Raw genomic sequence first — 12,285 nt, forward strand, 5'->3', positions numbered from 1 at the left:
ACTTTCAGACGTTAGAATACTATAGACGTTGAATATGACAGACTCAGATGGAAGGAGACGGGAAAAAGTTTCATAAACCATTGCTAAAGAATGGTGGCTGCCAGCGTGGATACCACGTCTCCTTAGAGTCGAAATTCAATTGCCGCTAAATGCAACAGATGGCGTCTTAGTCAATTAGAGTACCAAAAATCACGAATCCAGGAGATTTCTGGAGTTTCACTCCGATCTTGTTGCACTAAATCTAACGAAACGACATGGAGTATACTGTTCCGTATAATGCTCAATGTAACACCACGCAGCTGTTAATGTAAATATGAATGTCGGTAAGATTGTTCGCCGTTTCGGACGGTATATCCGTTAGAAGATCCTTTTGGCACTGGCGTCGATTAAATTCCTCGGCGCCTTTCGCATCATCTTAATACTTGCGTGATTTCTTAGAAGCACCGCAAGCACATGCTACAACTATACTCCGTACTATACTGCCGGATCTATTGTCATACGATAGCAAAAGGTCCCTTCCAGCTTCTTTTAACACTCTTTAAACTGGACTGCTACTCATGTAGAGAGTAACGACGAGCTTACGCGGAATTTCATTGGAAGGTTTGACTTGCAACATAGGAAAATTTCTCTCCCATAAAATTCGCCCAGCTTTGTCTTGGACCTTTGATTAGCAGCTTTGCGCACGACAGACACGAACGTCGCACGATCGTTCACATTTCAGGGTGGAACCTCGAATTTCTTCCAGAAATATCTCGGGGAGTTGACTCACTTTTTTTTTGTGCACCGCGGGAGTACCGATTACGAGAGTACTTACTCCTGGGTTCCTCGTTGCCCTTGTTAGACCTACTCGGATGAGAGAGCGAATAAAGCGATACGTCGACGGTTCATCTCTGAGATGTGGCTTATGCTGTGTTTTCGATATATATTTATATAGATAATATTATACTTATATATCGTCCTTTGTCATGATACTCCGTTTTCACCCTAGTTTTGACTGCTGTTCAATTCCGCCTATTACCGTCTTCCCTTTAGCAGTTGTACACGTGTTGATACTTTCATATATTAAACGAGCCGTTCCCAATTTCTACTTCTCTGAGGCAAGTCATCGAAAGATTCTGAAACATCGTCAATTGCAAACTTTTCAACACCCTGCGGTATTACTAATATTTAGTACTTGTGTGGTGCGGTACCATTTCAGTGTTTTGTATAAATTATTAAATGTGGAGAAAATAGATAGGTTTCGCCTTCGCGATGTTTCGAATATACGCGTTGATGTAAAGATACCTTTTCGTTAACGTCAGCTTAATGATGAACCCGAGTAACACGTAATCATACGATGTTGCTGACGCTTGATGTTCGTTCATATAAACTTTTAAATTTCGGATGGCGAAAAATTTGGTAGAAAATAACACTGCAAGTTACTAGGTTCGAGCTTCCGCTTGACGCCAATGGATTAACACCTTAAAGCTACTTTTTCTACCTTGCGGGAGAGTGCAAATTGTTGCGCAAGTTCACTTGCAAAACCATGTACACGATGGCAAGAACTCTCGGAGAGGCAGCTCTCGCAAGTTTTACTTGCACGTAGACCCGAGCTATAAAATATGCTATATTTACTTAACTACAGAGCCCTCTTTAATCAAAATTATGCTTGTACTATTTTCATAAAAATATAAAACGGCACTCGGGTGCCCGGTTATCGAACAACCATGTAGACGACTTAGGTGATGAATATTAAAAAAATATGCCAATTAAAATGAATATCGTATTACATGAAAATGTCAAAGTAAAGCCAAAGAGAAAATTCACGAGGGCGTTTTTCAACATCTATTCGGGAAATATGAAAAATTCACGTGGAAAGAAGCGAAATGGGATACTCGATTATTGTCATATGAGTTAAAGGCTACCCTGCTTGTTTTGAAAGACCCGCGACTTATGTGATGAATATTAAAAAAATATTCCAATTAAAATGAATATTGTATTACATGAAAATGTCAAAGTAAAGCCAAAGAAAAAATTCACGAGGGCGTTTTTCAACATCTATTCGGGAAATATGGAAAATTCGCGTAGAAAAAAACAAAATGGGATACTTGACCATTGTCATATAAGTTAAAAGCTACCCTGCTTGTTTTGAAAGACCCGCGAGGTGAGAAATAACTATAGAGACCGCCTCTCATTATTTAGTTAAAAGAAATCAATATCCGACTGACTAATTAATTCATGCTACTTATTTTGTTCCTCTGTTTAACCCTACGACTTCTACTACTACTTCTACCACAATTTCGGCCCTCGCAAGGCTCCATTCTGAGCTCAGGTAAAATGGAGTCTTGACTCGACATTTGATTGACCGCCACACAGGCAAACGTGATTAGTCAATTTGTGTCGTGAGTGATTGGATCTGTCTGTTTGATTTGCAACGTTCGCCCTTGCCTGTAACGTAGAACTTCTGTTATTTATTTATTTATTATTACTTTTTTTTCATAGTAACCTGTATTTCAAACAATTTTCGAACAGCACACAAAAGTATCCCTGCATCCGAATGAATGATCTGCTGTCCGTGGCCAAATTATTAGTTACATCTGTTAATATTGTATCATGATCAGTTCGAAGCAATATTTTTTAACCATATTGTGGACGAGTGATTGATGTCCGTTACATGAAATAGATATTCCATTGTAATTAAAAAAAAAAAATAACAGTATATTACCTAGTATTTATTCAAAGGAAGTCATGCTTTAAGAACGACCGAGCGAAAAATTGAGATTTTTCGTATTTATTTAAGAATATTTCAGGAAGGGAATTATACAATAGAGGGATAAAAAAATATAATTGCCAGGACGAAATTAAACATATTTGTAGACAAGGAAGTAAGTCCAAACGTGTAATAGCAATGTTTGAATCTGAAATAATAAGAAAAACTATAGTAACTAATAATTTGGTCACCGACTGGTAAATAGCAATATCGCCTTAATTGCACGCTGGTAGAATATTTCCGTAAGTATTACAAGTTTCAGTAAAGTCCCAATTAAAACACACAATCTTTGGACATTTCATTGATAACCAATAGAAATTCAACTACACGGTCAAACATTTAATGGAACGTGTTAAATGTTTAACGCATCCACTTAGTCGAATGCTTAGAAAAATTCACTAATTAATATATATAAAGCACAGGACGAGAAAGATACGATTAGAATTAAACCTATTATTAGATTAGCGTATAATTAACGTTACACTTCGATATTTCTTATTTCCACGCAGGGTAATATTGATTATGCACCAACCTAATACCGTCGGTAATAAACATTCCTCTTAGTTTCTCAACTTGATTTTTTTAGTTTATGCATAGTTTATGCTTAGTTTATGCATATTTCATGCATATAAAACTATTTAGTCCACGTGGCGACTTCTAGTGTTAGGCAAGTATGAATTCGTACCTTTCATATCTCATACACATAATTAGGTCAAGTGCCTCTGGACCTAATTATTCTGTACGTATGTAACAACTTTCGTTAATTGTTGTTAAAGGAACGAGAAGACCACAATGTTCAGGGCAAATCGAAAATGTTATATGTAACCAACGGCTTTTGTCCAGGGTGTTTTAGAACAGACGCCCTGTAAGTAGCGGACGTGATTTGTTATGAAAAATGAAAAATATTAAGGTGACCTGAAATGCCCCTCAAACCAGTCAAATCGAACAATACATTTTTTTTTAAGGCTACTTCAATGAACTGTTTGAAACATTAGGACATGACTCGTAGGTGTCGTAGTCACATTGTAAAATCCGGCGTTTTGTAAAACGCCTAGACGTTTTATAAATGTCAGCGTGAATACAGTCTTCGGTATCGTCTTTATTAAGATATGAGAATTTAATTTAATTCTCGACGAAGGGAAATTATATTTTTAGTTAAAACTGCGTTCTCTAATGTGGTGTTGCATGTGAATGTATGTGATTCGTTCGCTAAACTCTAATTCAGAGGTGTCCAATCTTTTGAGTTGCATGGGCGGCATATAAAATAAATAGTAAAAAATCTGCTTACTCTTATTAGGAAAGTAAACGTTGAATAAGTCATTTAACTGCTCCCTGAAGGTATAAAAATATAGTAACCGTAAGGAGATTTTCTAGTTTAGAAGAAAAAAAAATGTTAATTTCACTATAATGAGTATCCGAGTAATTTTTGAACAAAGAAAACTAGGTAAAAAATTGTCAATTTACCTAGATTTTTCTCTCAGTGTAGTATACATATCAGTGCTTGGAAGTTATTGGGTTTTCGTATCTTATCTCTTCACCTTCCTTTCTACTACTTCTTTTTTAATGTTTACAAATGCCTCACTGCTATTGCGACCCGATGTTATAAATCATAAGTGACTTATCTTGTCATACGGAAAAGCTCTACGTGTAATCACAACTTTTGTCGGCAAATGATTTCGGTTCTTACTGTGGGGCAATAATTTAATCAAATACGCGAAAGGTTACTGATGGAACCGATATGTGCATGTAGCTCTAAGAACGTTTGCACTTTTTCGGGAAATACTGTCAAGATTGTTCTGCCAGTCTTTGGTCTTCTATCCATTGTTGACTAACGAGACTCGGACCCTGGGTTCATTCTGCATATTGTATGTATGTTTCTGTACATGATTCTATTTACAGCACGCGTGGAACTAACGAGGCATCTACGATTCGATGTTGCTTGATTCCTTTTCGTCTACGTTGTCGTTTGTCACGTGTGAAGAGTGTTATACGCCTAAAGTCGAAATACACGTAAATGGCTAGACCGAACAACTTAGGAGAAAAGGAAAAAGGTTTAATTGTAAATAAAATACTGCATGTTATACCCTGACGATGGCGAGCAATTATTCCCTTGCAACGAGTTGTCTGCATCGAACTTGAAAATTAGTTGGCACATTGAAAATAGTTTGAACTAAGCCATAAGACGCATCTCGTACTTTCTTCTCTCTTTTCTCTGTATATAATAATAGCTGAACATCATTTCGAATAATCGAATTTGAAAAGAGGAAATTAGAAGGAAATCTTAGGTGTTCAACTAATCCCGAGGTCTTAGTTTGCATGGAGTTTCGATCGATCGAATAGTGCATCGCATGACTTGATTGACATTAATTAATTAGATTAATTCATAAGTCATCGAAGCATAATGGAGTGAATTAGACCGGAGTTAGTTGTATGATCGTTGATACGTCTGTCTTTAAATTACACTGTTAAAAAAGATATTGCAATTGAATAACATTTTTTTTTGTTGAAGTTTTATTCATCGTGTACTAATTTTCTAATATTTTATTTACCCATACTATAAACATGTGTTATAAATTTAGTACACAAGTGTATTGACTTTTCTACATCATTCCTCAAAGTTGTAAGACAATGTTATAAAATTACAATTAATTTAGAATTTTATTACAAATTTGTGAACCTAAGGTGTATGAAATTAATGAATATTTTTAACGGTGTAATACTACGGGTTAATAACTAGTTTGTGACAAGTTCAATTTGCATATTTGGAAGTTTAAACCGTTTTACGATACGATGGTACAGATTCATTTTTGTTTCATTCCTAATTTATAATTATATTAGTTTAATCGGAAATTTGTCGAAAATTGTTCTTTGGGTGCAGCTTGAACTTGTCAGATAATGATAACTAGTTTTTTTTTTAAACGACTTCAAGATGCATATTGTTAAGCCTCGGGACATCGCGTTGTAGATTGTCAGAATGTTATTTAACTTCCGGAGATGAATTCCGCCCCAGTATAATATGACCAAAAGGTCAACAAAAGAAAGGATTGATTTTTGCTCCTGCTTTAGAAGTATATTAATTTATAGGAATAAACGGCATGATTTGTTGATTTTGTTCAATTAAAATCCCATTTTGATTACCGAAATCGTCTACTCTCGGCAAGTCGAAAACGTGCGTTTAACCACTCCGCATTCGCAAACGAGATATTTTTTAACTCATATAAGACTATTGGTGCAAGTTGTAACTTTGTTGATGTAATACTAAATCCATGATGTTAAAAGATACCACAGTTATGTCCGGTTTCCCTAACCTCGCTTAAAAAGGTAATCCTCGGTTACAATGAGTTGCGCGTTCCGCCACATTTTAACGGCAGGTTAATTTCCATTAACCGCCGCGAATGCGAAGTGGTTAAAAAACGGAATAGCAATTTCTACTTCTGCCGGACGAAAAAACTTTGTCATATGAAGTGTCGTTCTAATCTTAATACATTTTTTTTTTCTTTTTTCTTTAATTCTTTGTTTTGCCCTTACGTTTCTGTAACCTAGTAAATTGTTTCTCTTGTTCAAGCACCAGAATATTTGCAGCGATTAATCGGGCCAAGTATAAAAAAATTTACGTTATTAAAAAGTTAAGTTTGTACCGAGTAGGTTTCGGTGAAACCCTCAAATCGGTTGATTCGAATAAAACCCTTTTTTTTTTTTGAGGATATTTCATCGAACTGGCCTTAAATTTTAACACGCGACTCGTGAGCACCCAAGGGATGTTCTGACGCTTCGCAAATTTGGAGATGAAATGAAAACTTCGGCTGAAGGAAAAAGTAAAAATCCAAATTTGGAACACCAGGAGATTCCTTGACCGCTCCCGAGTGGTGTGCTAAAATTTCCGCCATTTCGATGCAACGAAGGACCTTTAGAAATGTGTGTTTTATTCGAATCGACAGGTTTGCCAGAGTTTTACCTGCCCTTAATTTGATCGCCGAGGTACCCGCGACCCAATTTAGTCGCTTTTCGATGACATTTCCCGTAGAGAACGTTTCGAGGCTCCGATTCGAGACCAGGCTCGCCAATTGCAAGACAAGTTTAGTAGTTTAGTTGTCGTGTTAGATCGAGTAAGGAAATATGAATTATAACCAACGCATCTGTGTCCTTTCAGCGAGACCGACTTTCCTGAATCTCAACCTGAATCTCAACTCTCTGACGCGTCTTCAACAAACCACCTCTGCCAAGTGTAGGTGACATTCGATAACCCTTTCGAACTGATTTCCGGTAGATGTAGCGTATTTCTTCTGTAAATAGATCGATTCGTACTGTACGCGCATAGAAGGGTTAACGTGATGTGAAAGTGGCGTCGAAGAGGTTTTGTTTATAAAACTTTTCTCTCAACTCGGTTTACCGAATAGCTTGAAACGTTACAACGTGAATAGAGAGATTATAGGGAAGGTCCTGAAACTCATGAAATTTCAATTCTTTTCTAATTTCTTTATAGGTATTTTAAAAATAGTTTATAAAAAATGAAATTTTGCGAGTTTCAGGACCTGCCTTAGGATCTCCATATTCACGTTTTAAAGTATGAAACGATTTGAGACACCCAGTTCGTAGAAAAGTTTTATGAACGATTGAGCTCTCACATCCCCTTAAGGGCATCCGAAGAGTCAATCGTTCATGAAACTTTTCCCCGAACTGGATGTGCTGAATCGTTTTAAGCCTTACAATGTGAATATAGGGGCTATATGAAAGGTCCTGATCCTCATGAAATTCCATTTTTTAGAACAAAATTTACAAATATCTATGAACAAGTTATTTAAAAAAAAATGAAATTTCATGAGTTGCGGAACCTTCCTTATACCCTCCATATTTATATCGTAAAGTTTTAATCCATTCGGTACACCCAGTTTGGATAATGGTTTCATGAACTCTTCGACGCCACTTTCACATCACCTTAACTGTAATTGCAACTCATATACCTTTAAAGATTATCACCCCTAATTTTCATTTCCTAATTTACCAAATAATCGAGGATCGTCAAAGAACACTAAGCGAAAAGAAACGCTTCCTATGAAATATAGAATTCTTGTGACAAAGTGATTTTTACTTCCTATTATCAACAAAATAAGTTGTAAGATCGATTGAATCAAATTAATATAAATCTGAAACATTAGATTTTTTTCGAGTGCCGTCACTATGTATCATTGCAAGGACATTTTTGTTAAGAAAGTTTCAAATATAAAAAAATGAAACATTCGCTAGTTCCAATTCTTCCGGTCGTTCGAAAGGGCTCGATTTATCATTCTGGTACCTCTTGATATTCGTTACGTTTTTTTTGCTCCTCACTTTCATTTCTCAATGTACTTCTGTGTATTCGTTTACGAGACGTGTGCTTCAACGTATATTTTTCGTATGTAGTACGTTTAAAATGTGTTTCTTCCGTGTTTGTATTTTGCTCATTCGTTTTCATTTAATCGGAGTATATTCCACGTCATCAACGATTATATTAAAACACTAATGCAAATGAAATACTGAAAGCCTGTATTTTTCTACTTCACGTTGAATAATATTATAATTATATATTCTATATTATATAACATACTATATTATACAGTAAACTATTTTTATGGTAATTTTCGTGGTTTTCCTGTTATCGTTACAAGTACTCTTTAACGTCCCAATACTCGGTAAAATTATTTCTTCGACGTGGAATGTACATATACGATCCTGCTTTTTTGTAGGGATGAGCATGGTTCATTTGTCAATTTCGATCTCGTTAATCGGTATTATTTCAGCTTTCTTCGGAATCAGTGTGACACCGTTTTTTCATTGCGTAGGGTAATTAGGAATACTTAGACATTTTTATTTTCCAGTTAGCTGATCGCCATTGGCCGTATTGTTTATAGTGCCTTCAAGCAGACTTATAAATTAGAACATGTAATCAATTCGGCCCCGATAATGGTCTGTTCTCTTTCATATGAAATGTAGAGTACTTCCTGATATTTTCGTACCTATTGTGTAGCGTCACCGAGTATGGTTGGTGGCAAACTGGGCCTCCGAATGACTACCTTACACGAGGAAACGTCAAACATTGGAAATCCACTATCATCCCCTGTCCACGATGACCATGAAGAAAAGAGCGACGCTGATTATTCCGAGTATGATGCTTATCAGGTAACGTATTCTTTTTATATTAAGGTGAAGTGAAACCCCCTTCAAATCAGTCGATTCGAATACAACACTTTTTTTAAGGGTATTAGACCAAACTGTCCGAAACTTTGACACGTCGTTCCTGATCATCTAAGAATTGTCCTGACACATTCAAAATTTGGATTTTTGGAAAACATTGTTTAACTCAGCCCAGACCAGAACCAAAATGCCGTCGAGCTCTCATATTTCGATCAATATACAATTATCGAAGGCTCTGATATGAGAAACGAAAGGGTCAGGACAATTTTACAACAATTTAGAACACTCTGGTAATCGATAAACTCGCATTTCAATGAGATAAAGGCAAAAAAAAGTGTTGTATGCGTTTCTATGCCAAAACGATGGGAATACGAGGTCTCGGAGTGAAAATTTAATTGACCTGGAAATCACAGATGGCGCAGGGTGTCCCTCTGCAGTCAATTAGGGCCCCAGAAAGCATGAATCCAGGGGATTTCTGGAGTTTTACTTCGATTTCTTGATATTTATTATACGAAAACGACAGGTGGAGTATGCCATTTGGTACAATATCCAATTTAATTCGACACAGCTGTCGATATAAAAACGAACGTCGGCAACGTAGGCATTTAGAAACATCTTCTTTGTCAACGTCGATCAAGTTCCTCGAGCTTAAATAGTGCTACAATTGATGAACAGTTCTCTCTTTTTTTTTTCTTTTTAGAAAAATTTAATACACCACTTAAGGTGAAATGAAACCTCCCTGAAATCAGTTGATTCGAACAATACACTTTTTTTTTTAAGGGTATTGAACCGAACTCTGAAACTTCGACACGACTCGTGATCACCTAAGAATTGTCCCGACGCTTTCAAAATTAATATTTTCGAAAAGGTATCAGGAATAAATCGCATTAATCCTATGTACCTCCTTAAATGAATTGTTCGGTTAAGTATTTCCTGATGATTTAGGTCTTCGTCCTATTAATTAGTAATAAAAGTGATGAGAAATAAGTAAATATGCTGCGCGCATAATACAAATTCACGTATTAGATTTTGTTACTACCTTATTGCGGATGATCGAAGATGTTTGCATGGAAACGTTTTCGTTTGGTTGTGAGGGCAAGAACGAAATGATACAATGGTACCTTGGGTTGTCATGAAGTATATTGAATTTGTATTAATTTTAATGAAATATCCCCATTTTCTCTTAGACACCGCCCAAGCCCACAAAGCTGCTGACATCTTCGCGGACCTTGGACTCGCTGGTAGAGTTACAAGCGACTAAAATAAATACTCCCAGCATGAGTAGCAGCGGATACGGTTCCCAAGCTGTATCCACAACAAATCTAACATCTGACGATTCGATCTCCATAAAGTCCATCAGCGTGGATGAGACCCCAGACGTGGAATACAAAGGCTTACTGGACAACAAGAAGTCCGAAAAGATGGACAGCTCCTTAGTCGAAGAAACCACGGAGGAACATATAGGGGACTCGAATATTATCCTGGATAAGACTGGTATCCCTGATAACGTCACAACAGGTCAATGATTCTTTATTTCTACGCGTTAACGTATAGACATTTGCATCAATCGCGTTTAGTGTACTATAAACTGTAATTAAGGTGAATAGTTTAACTTGGTTTTGTTTGCAGACTCCGTAAGAAAAAACTTGAATCAAGCAGGCGCTTATGGTACCAATAATAAGGCAGCAACTCCCACGAGTGACAAAGTTCACAAGGAGGCAGACAGCGAATCTTTGAGTGGTAGTAGTTGCCAAGGAACGTATCTATCGTCAAATATTAACGACGAGAGGAAGAAAAACGAAATGGAGACCAGTCAGACTTCGAATTCTGGTGACGACAGTCCTTTGGAAGGAACGTCCGTTGTACATACTAAACTGCCGCCCGGGAAGGTAAGTTGAATTCTTTAATGCAGGATCTAATTCAACTAAAGGATGTCTTTTTTAAGTGAAACGTGTTATGGTACGGTAATAGGTGTAAGTTTGCATAGGATAAAAGGGACACATTTCAAAAAGTATAACGCATTTTTTTATAATTATCTAATGTTTACCAATGATCCTATACTGCAGAGGAGTGCTTAGTCCTTACACTCGCAATACAGTCAACAGTGTCGTTGGGTTCGATACACTTTTATTAGATAAATTAAATATCTTGGATAATCTAAACATCTGTTTAATGTACTACCGATATATTTTGCCTAGAAGGAATTCGAGTGTTAATTAGATGTAACTTTACAGGTCGTTCGAAGACGAAGGACGTCTGGGAGTTCGGGAAGGCCTACCAGTTCTCAGCACAGGGCATCGTTCCCTATGGTCCGTCCACAATTATCTGAGAGCAAAGCTGCAGCTCGCCTGGAGCAGACCATGCAGACAAATATGGCCTACGAAAATGGTGACCACAGCTCGTCCGAGCGTATTGACGGTAACAACCTGTAGACTGTAAATTATAAGAAATAAAGCAGAACGCGAATGGCTGTTTCGAGTGGTGTGTTCCTGACTTGTCGTCTTAGTTCAAGTTTTCGTATGTTTCTAGATGATGTGAGTGACAAAAGTTCGGCATTCGGCTCCAGACCAGATTTGACCAGGATCGAGCCTCCACTTCCAGAATGGGTCGTGATCGGCGAATCCGTTCTAGTTCGTCCCTATAGTTATTCCGGGGTAATCGCTTATGTTGGACCAACGGAATTCGCATCAGGAACTTGGATTGGAATCGAGTTAGATGCCCCAACAGGTTTGTCAAAATATATAAATATAATTATAGGAAGTAACAACAGAGGGAAAATAGAGGAAGTCGTATATTAAAGTGAAATGAAACTCGCCTTAAACCAGACTTCGAATTATATTTATATTTTATAAAAGAATGAAGTCTTTAGCATGTTCAACAATTGAAATTCGGAGTATTGATAAAACGTTGCTGATGGTCCTGGCTCGTGACTCGCTGCAATCTTTTGTACCAATGCTCACAATTTAAACAATTCCTTGCGAGACAGTAGTAGATAAAAAATGAATTGTTCTAAACCAGTTTGTACAAAACGCGCAGGCCACATTCGAACTGTATTTGTTACACTTTTACTCATTTTTTTAATTGAATGCGACAAATTGTAAATAAATTCCGCAGGCAAGAACGATGGAGCTGTAAATGGCCACAGGTACTTCACTTGTCGGAATAAATGTGGGATTTTCGTAAAAGTGGACAAATTGATTCAAGATAGGCGGGGTAAAGTTCTCAGGACCTACACCAAGCAAGAAACAACCTCACCTCCTTCTACGTCAATGCGTAGAAGCGTCAGTAGAGGTAAGATCTGTAGTACAATTATTTCGATATATCAAAAAGTACTTTAACGTGGACATTCTAAGGTCCACTTTACG

At 37.0% G+C, this 12,285-nt stretch overlaps 1 protein-coding gene across 5 annotated transcripts in view; it reads left to right on the top strand.

Moving 5' to 3' along the window:
- Positions 1-12,285, top strand: part of LOC105696670 (kinesin-like protein KIF13B) — a 36,193-nt gene that overhangs the window by 18,272 nt on the left and 5,636 nt on the right. For 4 of the 5 annotated variants that reach the window (XM_012419307.2, XM_012419310.2, XM_012419308.2 and 1 more), the window contains exons 21-27: positions 6,900-6,974; positions 8,754-8,905; positions 10,108-10,438; positions 10,550-10,809; positions 11,155-11,338; positions 11,450-11,647; positions 12,035-12,211. In XM_012419307.2, the coding sequence (XP_012274730.1) occupies positions 6,900-6,974; positions 8,754-8,905; positions 10,108-10,438; positions 10,550-10,809; positions 11,155-11,338; positions 11,450-11,647; positions 12,035-12,211 (1,377 nt within the window). The remainder of the gene's footprint in view (positions 1-6,899; positions 6,975-8,753; positions 8,906-10,107; positions 10,439-10,549; positions 10,810-11,154; positions 11,339-11,449; positions 11,648-12,034; positions 12,212-12,285) is intronic. The other variant, XM_012419311.2, reaches the window with a different exon arrangement.

This window comes from Orussus abietinus, unplaced genomic scaffold, assembly GCF_000612105.2.
Source record: "Orussus abietinus isolate OABI.00-Male unplaced genomic scaffold, Oabi_2.0 scaffold23, whole genome shotgun sequence".
NCBI lineage: Eukaryota > Metazoa > Arthropoda > Insecta > Hymenoptera > Orussidae > Orussus > Orussus abietinus.